General features: G+C 44.8%; 2 protein-coding genes and 2 non-coding genes across 6 annotated transcripts; 3 read left to right on the top strand and 1 right to left on the bottom strand.

Annotated features, from left to right (window-relative positions):
• Positions 1-6,188: 6,188 nt before the first annotated feature.
• rpl12 (ribosomal protein L12) lies at positions 6,189-8,433 on the top strand. Of its 2 annotated transcripts, none has more exons than XM_053418693.1 (6): positions 6,189-6,357; positions 7,043-7,116; positions 7,369-7,467; positions 7,713-7,794; positions 7,938-8,024; positions 8,283-8,433. In XM_053418693.1, the coding sequence occupies exons 1-6, from the start codon at positions 6,321-6,323 to the stop codon at positions 8,399-8,401; spliced, it is 498 nt and encodes a 165-aa protein (XP_053274668.1). In that variant the 5' UTR covers positions 6,189-6,320; the 3' UTR covers positions 8,402-8,433. The 2 variants fall into 2 exon arrangements, with proteins under 2 accessions (XP_053274668.1, XP_053274679.1); XM_053418704.1 differs by having other exon boundaries at positions 6,265-6,415.
• Positions 7,155-7,280, top strand: LOC128446016 (small nucleolar RNA SNORA65). The gene has a single exon (XR_008339541.1). It is a non-coding gene; the product is annotated as a small nucleolar RNA SNORA65 (small nucleolar RNA).
• On the top strand, positions 8,063-8,188 carry LOC128446012 (small nucleolar RNA SNORA65). The gene has a single exon (XR_008339540.1). It is a non-coding gene; the product is annotated as a small nucleolar RNA SNORA65 (small nucleolar RNA).
• A 1,053-nt stretch (positions 8,434-9,486) lies between the features above and the next one.
• Positions 9,487-13,403, bottom strand: pole3 (polymerase (DNA directed), epsilon 3 (p17 subunit)). Of its 2 annotated transcripts, XM_053413740.1 has the most exons (5): positions 13,042-13,403; positions 12,220-12,305; positions 11,820-11,933; positions 11,067-11,185; positions 9,487-10,780 (listed from the first exon to the last, which is right to left on the bottom strand). In XM_053413740.1, exons 1-5 carry the CDS (start codon positions 13,105-13,107, stop codon positions 10,590-10,592), a joined length of 576 nt encoding a protein of 191 aa, XP_053269715.1. In that variant the 5' UTR covers positions 13,108-13,403; the 3' UTR covers positions 9,487-10,589. The 2 variants fall into 2 exon arrangements, with proteins under 2 accessions (XP_053269715.1, XP_053269785.1); XM_053413810.1 differs by lacking the exon at positions 11,820-11,933.
• Positions 13,404-13,768: the final 365 nt, after the last annotated feature.

Below are 13,768 nucleotides of genomic sequence, written 5' to 3'. Positions count from 1 at the left end.
TCTCATTTGGTTTATATTAACATTATTATCTCTTCATCACTGACATCCACTCTTCTCTGGAGAGTCCGAGACCTAAAACAGAACTTTGGTCTGGTCTGGTTTCAGTCAGACTCTGTCCCGAGCTTGTCTGTCCCACGTGTCCGACTCAGCAGGACGTCCCCTGGTCCAGGTGAGCAGCGGCAGACGGAGACAGGATGTAACGACTCTGCAGAGATCAGCTGATTCTGTCCACATCCCAACGGGCTCTCTGGACACGTCTGTCCCTCTCAGGTGTGTCCCCGCCGAGTGAAGTGGACGCCAGCTGTAAGATAAAGGCTGTTTGTGTTTGTCTCTGTAAACCCACACCCAGATGAGACTGATGCTGTGGAATTGTAATAAGATGACCTCTGACCCCAGACTGATGAATATCAGGGATTACACAATAATCCACAAACAGCCAGGAGGAGGAGGGAGGGCATGCTGGGACGCTGTCAGGCTGCAGGTGCATGCTGGGAAATGTACTGAGTAGAGTCAGTCACGACTCTAACCATTGTCCACGATTGTTACACCACAGTGAGCAGTGCTTATCACGCCGCCCCCCCCGGGCTGCACTGGGACGCTCGGACCACGTCATGGTCCATTTGATTCCTGCATTCAGGCAGAAACTCAAACTCTGTAAACCTGTTGTGAGGACTTCAGAGCAGTGGACCAGTGAGGCTGTGGAGGGTCTTCAGGTGTGCTCTGACTGTACAGACTGGGATGTGTTCAGGACTACTACTGATAGTCTGGATGAGTACACAGAGGCTGGGACTTCTTATATCAGCTTCTGTGAGAACAGCTGTGTCCATCATGCATCAGGGTGATTTACAACAATCACAAACCCTGGTTCACAACTCAAACAGTTAAGGTTGGAGAAGGAAGAGGCGTTCAGGAGCGGGTCAGGTTTATAGAGTCTAAATACAGGTTCAGCAAGGAGGTGAGAGAAGCTAAACGACTTCACTCTGAGAAACTCCAACAACAGTTCTCAGCCAATGACTCTGCCTCTGTCTGGAGAGGGCTAAAGGCTAAAGTATGCTTCTCCGAGTCTGTTGGGGACGGACGGACACTTTTTGATTTATAGTTCTCAGGTACTGAAAACAAGTGGGCGCCAGAACAGTAGGTTAGAGAAGCCTACCTCATGAGTTCTCAGAAGAAGTCCACGTCCATTATTTACCTGCTCCCGGCTCATCACACACACAGTCTACGATGGCAGCTAAATAAAATAAAGAGACACCTCCACCATCATCCCTGTCCCCAAAAAAACCAAGATCTCTGGACTCAACGACTACAGACCCGTCGCCCTGACCTCTGTGGTGATGAAGGCATTTGAGCTTCTCGTGCTTTGTCACCTCAAAGCCATCACTGACCCTCTCCTGGACCCCTGCAGTTTGCCTACAGAGCCAACAGGTCTGTAGACCATGCAGTCAACCTGGCCCTCCACTTCATCCTCCAGCACCTGGACTCCTCAGGAACCTACGCCAGGATCCTGTTTGTGGACTTCAGCTCTGCCTTCAACACCATCATCCTGAACCTGCTACAGGAGAAGCTCTCCCAGCTGAGTGGGCCTGACTCCACCTGCAGGTGGATCACTGACTTCCTGTCTGACAGGAGGCAACGCGTGAGGCTGGGTCAGCATGTCTCTGAACTCAGATCCATCAGCACCGGTTCCCCTCAAGGCTGTGTTCTTTCCCCTCTTCTCTTCTCCCTGTATACCAACAGCTGCACCTCCAGGCACCTGTCCGTCAAACTCCTTCAGGTCGCGGGTGACACCACCCTCATTGGGCTCCTCTCTGATGGGGATGAGTCCGCCTACAGGTGGGAGATTGACCATCTGGTGACCTGGTGTGATCTGAACAACCTGGAGCTCAACGCTCTGAAAACAGTGGAGATGGTTGTGGACTTCAGAAGGATGTTCAGGATGTTCTATGTTCATTGTATGCACCAATAACCAGAGCAAATTCCTGGTAAGTGTAAACCTAGTTGGCAATAAATACTTTCTGATTCTGATTCTGATTCTGGGATTCATGTGCTAATGTGTCCTGCAGGTTCTGTCTATGAGAACTAATGTCTGAGTCAGTGTCTCTGGACATGTTCTGGATCTTCTCCTGCAGCCTCCTGGTAACATGTGTGTAACATGTCAGAGTCCATGTGAGGAACCAGCAGGACAATGTGTGGAAGCTTCCCAGTGAGCGAGTGGACGTGTTGATGAGGTTTCTAACACGTGACGTGAAACTGGAAGAACACAAACATCTCAGGATGAAGAAGAGGAGCCGGACATGTAGAAGATGAAGACGTCCACTTGGCCGTGACACGAGCTTCGTCTCTTTGGAGACCAGAAGGTTTCAATCTGTGTCACCATGTGTGTGTGAGCAGGCTCCTCAGGTCCTTCTACTCACCTGCTGCTGGGTGAAATCATTTTGTGATATTCAGTGATCCTAACATGACGTTAGCTGATGAATACAAAATGGTTCTGCTGTTACTTTTGAACTTCTCCTCACTTTACCTCCTGCAGCATGAGTATTTTTCCGTGATGTCCACAGAGGTTTTCCTGTGATAAAACATGTTGTTATTGGAGCTCCATCTCCCCTGAGCTGCACAGAGCAGCTTCTTTACATGTCAGAAACACATCTCTCTCTCTCTCCTCTCCGACTGCAGCCGGAGGATGAAGACTACAATCTGCCCTTCATTGTGTTTGGAAACCTTAAGCCTCTTTGGCAACTTCATTTCCTGGTGGTGCTGGAGGTTAACACGGTTCAGCGGAAACTCTCCGACTGAAGAAATTAAACCAAACTCCTGGGGAATAGCGGCGCTCTCTCAATTTGTGCCAAATCACCAGGGGACCTGTGCAGCAGGGCAACTGATAACTCGCCCTCGACTCAGCACAAACATTCCTCTCAAAGCCTCGTTAATTAACTCCTGCTTCTAATCCGGGCCTGACCCGTGTCTGACGAGCAGCTTCATTAACATGGAACGCTGACGTGAGCCTCATTACACATTCAGCCTGTTTGTGCTGCTCCTGGTTCTCCTGATGGAAGGAGCCCGACAGGAAGTCGCTGGAGGAAGCCCTCAGAAAGGAATCAGATTATACAGGTCAGGTGTCCATTTACAGTTATTGATGAGCTGCCCTCTGAGCCCCCCCCCCCACACACACACACACAAGCTGCCTGACAGATCGACAGCGAGTTCATCGACTGTGAACAGAAGCTGCTCGTTCACCCAATTACACAAAGACACATCTTCTCACCGTGTGGGTTCACAGAGACTTGTTTTCTATTTGTGCATCTGGTGAGAATCTGTATCATCGTTTGTATTCATGTTTTTCACAGTAATATCCACAGGACACAATATTATAAGTATTCAGTAGCTTTGTTCACCTCCAAGTGGTTAGGACTGATATGACACAGAGGCATATTTACAGATCTACATATGTTAATTAAAAATGCAATTAAAATAAAATGAGTATCAAACTTTGTGGATTATGTTCAGAGGCAATATTTTGTATAAATCAATAAGTCATGTTACAAAGGTCAGAAGGGACATCCACAGACCGTCTGTGGTGCAGGAGGACAAGGCTGGTCGGTGAAGTTCGGTGAGAGAGGTTTGTATAAACATTAAAATGTGAAGAAATGTGAGTGATTATAATAAAACTACAACTCAAATATTTTGTGAGTGACATATTAAAAAACATTTAATGAGCTTTGTTGTTAAAACGATTGAGTGAGAACAGATGAGACGACGAGCTCCTGGAGTCAAAGTCTGTGACGTCCTCAAAACCAAGTTTCTTTTTGAAGCACAGTTTAAACAGAGTTGAGCAAAGTGCATGGTTGTTGTGTTTGTTGTTGTTTCTCTGACGTGGTGATGCTCCGCGGCTGCGTTGTGTAGCTGTGTGCGCTGCTATTTGCTACATGCTAGTTCATGCTATGTACAGAAAGTTGTTACTGTCCACGCAGACAGGCAGACCTTCAGCCTGGTCAGCTGTTTCCCCTGCTTCCAGTCTTTATGCTAAGCTAAGCTAATGGTCCTCTTGGATTGAGAAGGTTAAAGTGGTCTCATGGATTCTTCCCTCACACACAATCAGAGCCGAAGGAGACAATCAGCTTTTGGAAACACTGATGAGCTGATGGATTGAAACGCTTGAAGAGCAGGAACACAAGGACAATTTCTTCTGCTCTTTGAATCCATTATAAGAGACAAGATGTCCTCCAGCCTGAGTCCCTCGACTGGAGACCGGTCCACAGCGATCGATAGAGGAACTCCTAAAGCAGAGACATGGGACCAAGAAGAGGAGAAGAGGAGGAAGAGCTGTGTAGAAATCGAATCATCCCCCTTTAACAAATGAGCTGTCCAGCTTTGTGTGTGTGTGTGTCTGTGTGTGTTTGTGTGTGTGTGTGTGTGTTTGTGTGTGTGTGTGCGCTGTTAACATTGGCTCGTTGGTTGAGCCTCAGACTCACAGTTTGTTTATTCAGAAATAACATCACACTCCACTCTGTGTTCGCCTGCACTATCAGTGACAGACACACACACACACACACACACACACGCACTTCTAGCTCCATGAGGTCACTTATTAACCCACAACCCTAAAACCAAGTTTTAAGTCTAAAAATGAGTTTCACACACATTCATTTTTATTTCATGTGTGTCAGAAAAGTGAAGAATGTCGAGACGAGAACAAACGTTTGAACTCAAAGCTAAAAGATTTAATGATTTAAGAAGCTGGATCAGTGTCTGTAATACAACAGATTCAGGCCTCCACAGCATGAGTAATACAGCGCCCACACACACACACACACACACACACACACACACACACGCACACACAGAGTAAAAGACTGGGAGAAGGGTGTTTGCTTGTCTCGCTGTCGTCTCCTCTGCAGGAATGCAACTGGATCCTTTGTGTCTCATGCTGGAGACACTTGACTCCAGCGTCCTGAAGACGTCACAAACCAGTCAACACAGTGGTCCTGTCCCAGTCCCAGTGACAACAGGTCTGTTGCTGTCAGTCATTACCACAGCTTGAAATTTATTGAGCCACAATAAATGGTGTTAGTCAATCATTTCATTCATTGGTCCAATACAATATCGAGAAGGTTTCTTTTTTCATTTATTTTCAACTTTAAACGAACTAGAGACATCCAGCCAGACAACACAGAGTAAGATGGATTTATCTGTGCATGTATATTCATATTGCATGTAAAAGGAAAACAAAAGCTGAGTGTGTGTGTGTGTGTGTGTGTGTGTGTGTGTGTGTGTAATATGATTTCTATGTTTATTTTCACAAAAAAGTGAATTTAAACCTAAACATATTTTCCTGTATCATCAAAAAGATAATGATTGTAATTATTAGTATAATATTTTATATAAAATAATTCAAATGTGAGATTTCCAATAAATCCTGAGGGGTCTGTGAAAATACACACAAGCCGTATCCGTTAATAATATGAGTTGTGAATTTTGGACGGTCAGATTTTCATGATGCATATTAAGTGATGATCTCTGCTTCTCACCCACTGACTCCCTCTTGTGTTGCGTTGCTATTCCTGTCGAGCAGCTCATGAGTCAAAACGTCCTGCAGGAATCACACAGGAAAACTGCAGCCCCCCCCCCCCCCCCCACCACCACACACACACACTGTAATACTCACATATTACTCTTGCAGTCCAGCAGAACACGTTCCTCCAGTCAGCCCAGTTCACAGAACCACTGTCCACTGACCGAACCCTCAGCACTTCAAAAATATATCATATCATATTTGTTTATATTTGATAAAGTGATATTTTAATTTTCATGTCATTTAAATAAACGGATTTTTATTTGTAGTCTTCACCATATCTATGGTCTTCACAGTGAGAACTGAGGGCGGAAGTGGAAGTCTCGCGGCCCTGTGGAAGTCTCGCGGTCTGTGGAAGTCTCGCGGTCTGTGGAAGTATCGCGGCCCTGTGGAAGTCTCGCGGTGCTGTTGAAGTATCGCGGCCCTGTGGAAGTCTCGCGGTGCTGTTGAAGTCTCGCGGCCCTGTGGAAGTATCGCGGCCCTGTGGAAGTCTCGCGGTGCTGTTGAAGTCTCGCGGCCCTGTGGAAGTCTCGCGGTCCTGTGGAAGTCTCGCGGTGCTGTTGAAGTCTCGCGGTCTTGTGGAAGTCTCGCGGTTCTTGTCGGGTATATATAGCAGCTTCCGGCCTCCATCTCTCTCTCTCCCTCGTCCCCCTCCGGTGAAGGTGCATCTTCTCGGTCGTCCCGAACCCGGGTTCATCCGACACCAACACCGAGTAGCAGAACCGAGCTCCGGCTTCACAGCAGCGACATCATGCCTCCCAAGTTCGACCCCAACGAGATTAAGATCGGTACGTTGCTCTGTGCGGAGACAACATGGAGCCGGTCTCTGAGCGACGCAGAGACACGGTAAAGAGAGGACACGAGCCGGAGGCTGGATCCACACCGCAAGTGTATAGAAATACTGCAAGTGTATAGAAATACTGCAAGTGTATAGAAATACTGCAAATGTATAGAAATACTCTCATTTAGTATTTACGTGTTCTGCTTCACTTTGACTGCAGCAGGGAACACGTGGGCCTAACCTGCTAGCTGCTAACATGCTAAAGCTAGGCTACCATTAGCACAGATGAACTGACTCTGAATCAGAGCTAAAAGCATGTGATGATTATTGTAGCCTCGTGTTTTAGAGCAACCTGAAACCTGACGTTTAATAAGGTCACGTTTATGCACATGATGGTTTTTTAATTTGTGGTAAAGTATTAATGAACATTAAATTAATTTAGGCTTCATCTGGAGTTTTCATGATTAATAGAGGTCAAATAAATGTGTTTATGTATCGATAGACTTGATGAAGCTCGTCGCTGCGGGTCCGTGTTAAAACAATGAGCTGTAATTTGACCTGTGGTTTTATTTATTATAAATCTCCATCACTTCATATCAGGGTTTAACGAGTCATACAGTTGCAGTCAATGGCGTCGCTTCTTCACGCGTCACTGACTCATGAGGACTGACTGAAGGTTCTCTGTCCCACAGTGTTCATGAGATGCACAGGAGGAGAAGTTGGTGCCACCTCAGCTCTCGCCCCTAAGATCGGACCTCTGGGTCTGGTGAGTACTTAACAGTATTTAGTGTGTTCCACCAGCCTCCCGCCACTATGCCAGTCTGCCCAGTGGCTGAGTATAATCCAGTGGAGGCTCAGATTGACCCAGCTTTAGGAAACGGGGCCGTTCACACTCATGGGTTGCTCTGTGCCGAAAAGACTGAGACAAACCATCACTACCTCTTTAGTTTAAACTAACCTATTCAAAGTGTCTCCATGTCCCCGCAGCAGATGAGCTCACGTCCTCTTTTCTCTCCAGTCTCCCAAGAAGGTTGGTGATGACATCGCCAAGGCCACCGGTGACTGGAAGGGCCTGAGGATCACCGTGAAGCTGACGATCCAGAACAGAAACGCAGCCGTACGTACCCCCCCCATCCACATGCAGACCTCACACCACTCAAAGAATCTAACACAACATGATATAAAACAGAATTATCCAAAAAGGCTTCTTTGTTTGTAAAATCTTAAAGACTGACTCATTCATATAATTTTTATGAAGGAAGATGGAGAATCTTTGTATAGATACATAATGAAGATGGTACATTTCACTGTTGAACCCGATGTACTGGTGTGACTGGTGGATTGACTCGTCCCTGTGTTCAGATCGAGGTGGTTCCCTCTGCGTCCGCTCTGATCATCAAGGCTCTGAAGGAGCCGCCTCGTGACAGGAAGAAGGTCAAGAACAGTAAGTGACCATCATAATGTCCAATATAATATGTAGATGCACTGTATTTGTGAAAAGCACTTTAAGTGGCCATCAAGTCTAGGAAAGCTCCATATACATTACCCATTTGAACTGGGAGATTAACATCATCTCTTCTCTTCCAGTCAAGCACAGTGGCAGCGTGACCTTCGATGAGATCGTGGGCATCGCTCGCCTCATGAGGCACCGCTCCATCGCCAGGGAGCTCTCCGGTAAGAGTCCCACTCTGTCCTGACGCCCAGTTCAGCCTCCCGCCACTATGCCAGTCTGCCCAGTGGCTGAGTATAATCCAGTGGAGGCTCAGATAGACCCAGCTTTAGGAAACGGAGCTGCTCCCACTAATGGGTCGCTCTGTGCCGAAAAGACTGGAACATTTCTATTCTAGTCATTTAAGTTTTCACCTGTTTTGTCAATGTTACGACTTCACATGTAGCAGCCGGATCTTCACTGACTTGATCTTCCCTCTTCAGGAACCATCAAGGAGATCCTGGGCACCTCTCAGTCTGTCGGCTGCACCATCGATGGTCGCCCTCCACATGATGTCATCGATGACATCAACAGCGGCAAAGTGGAGTGTCCCACAGAGTAAACTGAGGCAAATAAAAAGTTGATAAAAATTGAGCATCTTGTTTTTGTTTCCTCTGTGCAACAACCTCAACATTTATAAACTTATCTACACAACAGGGTTTGTAGAGATCATGGTGGATGGACTCTCTTGGAAGAGGATATATTTTAAAGTGAAGATGCATCCCCCAAATAAAATGTCTGCAGCCGCAAAACATATTGATAACAAAGCTTATAAAGTTACACAAGATATATATAAAACTATAGTTTTGCATTTATTAAATTATAGAACAAGTGTATCAAATTTTATTTGTATAGCCCATATTCACAATTTGTCTCATAGGGCTTTAACATTGTGAGACATCCTCTGTACTTAACCCTCAACAAGAAACAGGACAAACTACTAAGAACCCTTTAACAGGTACAAATACATAGAAACCTCAGACACGTGAGGGTCTGTCTCTGAGGACGGACAGATGTCCCCTGCAGGAAAACATCAAGATTAAAGTTAGCAGCATTGATGAGGGTGTATGTTCCCACAGCCACCAGGACACACAATGTAACGCACAGACACACACATTTAAAACTATAATTATAAAATCCTGACAGTGATCATGTGACTGACTCTACTTCCTGTCATGTTCTAATAAATGTGTCCTGACGTGAGTCGAGGTCAAACATCCAGAGGAGTCGGCATCTCCTGGAGACACCTTCCTCCTCCTCCTACAGACACTGTAACACACACTGCTCCTCCCTCCTGAACTCCCCCTGAACTAAAGGATGAAGGTGTGGGGGGGTAGAGATCCACCTCTGATTGGTCCAGACACTGAGTTGCTAGGGAAACCACGAGCTTTATACTGATGTGATGTAAAAGTATTTTTACATAAACAGTTTTTACAGATTAATAAAGATATTGATTATTTACCAGCTGTTCATTAAAATGATATTAAATATAACTACATTCATTTGAAATGTGACTGTATATTTTGATTTTAAACTGAAGCTAAGAAACCTGTCGGCAGTATAATGGATGTAGAAGTTTCTTCTCCATGAATCAACCTGATAGAAGGTAAAGTTTTTATACATCTGGAGTCATGAATGAAGCTGCACTTCAGTTTCATACAAAATATTTATTGAAATCTGAGTAAGTACAAATGTTTCAAAAAGCTAGAAATACAAAACCTAAATGCACAGCTACTGGATCGGAGACGGTCCAACAACAAACATGTTCTCAGATTTAATATCAGAGGATGTGAAAAACTGAGTGATTTATATTTGTAACGCTCAAATGTCAGGACACTTATTTATTAAATCATATGAGTTACAGATCTGACTTTTTCCAGTTTAAGGTCTAGTTCAGATTCATTAATTTAAATTACTATTATAACTTGTGGAGGTTGATGCGTCACAGGATGTTTAAAAGTTGCTCCAACATTTCAGACGTCCTCTAGGAAATGGATTTATGGAAACTTGAGGGACGGGACGTCGGCAGGAAGATGAACTTCTGTCTCGGGTCTGATAAACCGAGCAGATCCGGGTTTTTAGAAACATCTTTAACGATGTGAGATCAGGCTCGTCTGACTTTTTCCAAAAATGTTCAGAAAAAATAATTGTTCTTCTACATATTTAAAGATCGGACCTTGATGAGCTTGGTTGAGTTGAGTGTGTTGGTCCAATGACACGTTCTGGATGGAGTTCGACCCGGTCGTCATTTGTGCAGCTCCACGATAACAAGAGAAGAAGAACTGCAGATGTTGTCATCAGTGACACAGTTGTGTTACTTTTGGTCTGGTTTACTCTCACACAAACATGAGGCCGGAGGAGGGGACGACTTCCTGTTTAATGGCTGCTGGTACACAACATGTACACAACAACATGAACACTCATATTCAGAATAGTTCCATGAACACCTACAGGGGTTCAGCCAGGCCGGTCCAGAAATTGTGTTACAGAAGAAATCATACAGCGCAAATATCTAAATGTTACCACAAAAAGATTAAACACAAAATGGAACGAGGTGTGTGTGCGTGTTTGTGTGGGTGTGTGTGTGTGTGTGGAAGACAGAAGCTGGACGTCTGTAACTCCTCCTCCTCTGAAACCTGATGTCACTGCTTCCCTGTGATTGGATGATGGTCGCGTCACGTCGGGGGGGTCACGTCAGAGGAGGGAGTGTATTTCATGGTTCATGTCAGCAGAGCTCTGGTGAAACCTCCTCAGTTCTCCACCTCCTCCTCCTCCCCTTCATTCTCAGCTTGGGGCTCCTCATCCATCCGCTCCTCCTCCTCCTCCTCCTCCTCCTCTTCCTCCTCCCGGCTCTTGTCGTTCTCGGAGTCGGTCTTCTTCTCTTTATCTTTGCGCTTCTGCTCTGTCACCTCCTTCTTTCCTTTCTGGCCCTTCTTATACACTGTTGAGACAAACTCACCATTAACTGGATGTTATGGATTAATACATCTAATTAAAGACATGTACTTCATTATATCATATAAAAGGTGATTATCCAGAATTGCTGCTGTGACCACATCCTGATCCTGGACCTGATCCTGATGGTGGATCTGATCCTGGACCATAGATCAGTGAATCGGTCTGAATCAACCTCTTGAATTCATAAATTTGTGTGAGACAAACACAACGGCCTGAAAAACCCCAACATTCATATATAATCATAACTATAAAGATCACATTGTACGAACCCTCCAGAGATTCTTTGAGCGGCTCCAGGAAGCGTTCGAACTCCATCTCCTCCATCGCTGACAACACGTCTCCTGCATTCAGAGTTTTTCTTTTGGCTTTCATCGCAAAGTTATTTGCACTGGAACGAGACAAACAGAAGCAAAACAGATCTATAGAACCGTGCAGACCACTTCCACTGGTGTTTATTAAAACTTAATATGGTGGCAGTTGAGAAAAGCCATAAAGAGACAACCTGGAGTTCACGAGTCCTCAGGCTACATGAACATTTGGCCTCATTGCTCTTCATTACAATATTCAGATCAATCCATCTAATTTTTGACAGCTATAACCGATCTTCACAAAATCCAGTACACACGTGCATCATGACCACACAAAAAAGTCCCTTGCACCAATTTGATTAACGCAACAGGAAGTCGGCCGTTTTGGATTCGGTGGCCATTTTGTCCCTTGTACATGTTGTGTATTTTAACAAAGTCCTCGTAGAGCTTTCATCAGATCAACGTGTGTCCTCTCAACAAGATGGAGATTAAAACATCTTATTATTAAGTTCTCGTCTCACGGTGTGACCGTGGCGTCCATTTTGAGTCTCCATCCAAACACAAGGTGGAAGTGTCTCGGACATTCAAGGTCCAATCTACTCCAAACTGGACATGTAGGACAAGAGTCCCGGTCAGAAGACATCTACACAGAACTCACAACCACAGCGCCCCCTGGTAGTGACAGAAAATTAATTGTTTTTTTGCACTTCTTACACTTTGCTTAATTTGTCTTCGTCCATTGACCACAACTGTGTCAAACTTTGTCCGAAGGGTCTCGAGACATTGATGACGTCGGCATAAGGACACTGTGCGTGTTCGTCCAATGACCTGTTAGAGGTGTGGAGTCAGATTTCAACAAGTCGCCATGACACAAGGAACGGCTGTAACTTCAGTGTTCATTGTTCAATCTCCCTCAAACTATGTGTGTAACAGTGTGGGTCCTCAGGATCTGAGGTTTCAGTTTGAATCGACCACACAGAGCAGCCGTCTGAGTCACATGATGTAGAGGTGTGGGCGGGGCCTGAGGTCCTCCCGGTGTGAGGAACATGGACTCAGGACACCACTTGAATCACTACTGGACAGTGTGTGATTGTGTGCTGCACTGGGCTCTTACCAGGAGGTGGCGTACAACACAAACACACTGGCAGCTTGGGAGATGGCTCGTCTCGCTTCTTTGGACACGTTCACTCCGTCTGGGAGCTGAGGAGGAGGAGGAGGAGGAGGAGGAGGAGTTATCTCAACCATTTGAATCAGAACACAGACGAGCGACAGAAGGATTCATCACAGACACACAAACACACACATGTGTTGAAAAGGTTAAATCCCAGCTGAAGTATAAACTTCACAAGCGTTATGTTAAATCAGCTCTAAAAGAGTTAGTGATCTGGTTAGTGGATGTAAAAGCTTCTATATGAGAATTACTTATTGTTCTTTAATAACTTCTGATTCTCCAGAGTCAGAAGCTCCAAAAAACTCATTTTCATTGTATTTGCCTGAATTTCAATGTTTTCCACAGCTTCCATGTGTCTATTATAGATCTATACGTATTGAAAATATCAACATTCATATAAATCATAAGAGAAGCAGGTTTGTCTTGTTGGGCTAAAAATACACGTCAGTACCATTTCAGACACATAAGCTGTTTGATATATGTTTAAATATTAGTTATCATATCAATGATTTAAAAACTAAAACTAACTAAGTTCACTTAGTAACTAAAACGTTCAGATCAATAACACGTTCAATATTCACACTTTAGTGTGTTAAAGTTCAATAAATCAGGAAATGGTAATACTCAACAAATGTGTAATTGAGTAAATGTACTCACAAACACACACAGAGACACACACACACACACACACACACACACACAGACACAGACACACAGATACACACACACACACACACACACACACACACACACACACAGACTCACAGCCTCCTTGATGATGCGGGTGATCACCGCGTTCGGAAGGTTCAGGTCTTCCGGTCTCTCCGCCATCACTCTCCCCGGTCACCAACTCTTTATCCCGGACTGGTCACCGTGAGTTCCCCGCTCCACTGACCGGAGCAGATCAGTGCTAAGCTAGCGGATTAGCGTTAGCCCGGAGCTAACAGAAGAGCTAATGGTTCCTCGGACTGGTTCGTTACCGACAGTGACGTCACACCGCTGATCTCACGGTACCGGAGGCTGAAGTTCAGCACGCGACCATCGGAACCGATTTGTTTTGAGAGGTTTTCCCGCGAAGCTTCCAACCACGAGCCCCGCTCTGACGTCACGTCCACTTTGAACTCTGACGTAGCCGGACGCGTCACTGTCACGTGTTAAACGTTCAAAAAAATACATTAAAAATTAATATATATATTTTCATTTAAGATTCATTGATATAATCAACAAATGTGATTAAAGACGATAAAAACTTCACATTCATTTCAAATTTTTCCGTCAATTAATGTTTATCTCAGTCAAAGAAGAAGCCACAAGAACCATGAACTGTAAATAAACACTAAACCTATATTTAATCACATAAAAATTAAAAGATGTGTCCACACGATCAGTCTGCTTCCTCTATATAAATAAATATATATATGTCTGTGTGTGTGTTCATTTTTATATGTTTACTGACTCATTGTTGGTTCTGGTCTTTTCAAATGATTTGATA

This window comes from Pleuronectes platessa, chromosome 1 (genome assembly GCF_947347685.1).
Source record: "Pleuronectes platessa chromosome 1, fPlePla1.1, whole genome shotgun sequence".
NCBI lineage: Eukaryota > Metazoa > Chordata > Actinopteri > Pleuronectiformes > Pleuronectidae > Pleuronectes > Pleuronectes platessa.
This window is presented reverse-complemented; position numbering and strand designations above follow the sequence as displayed.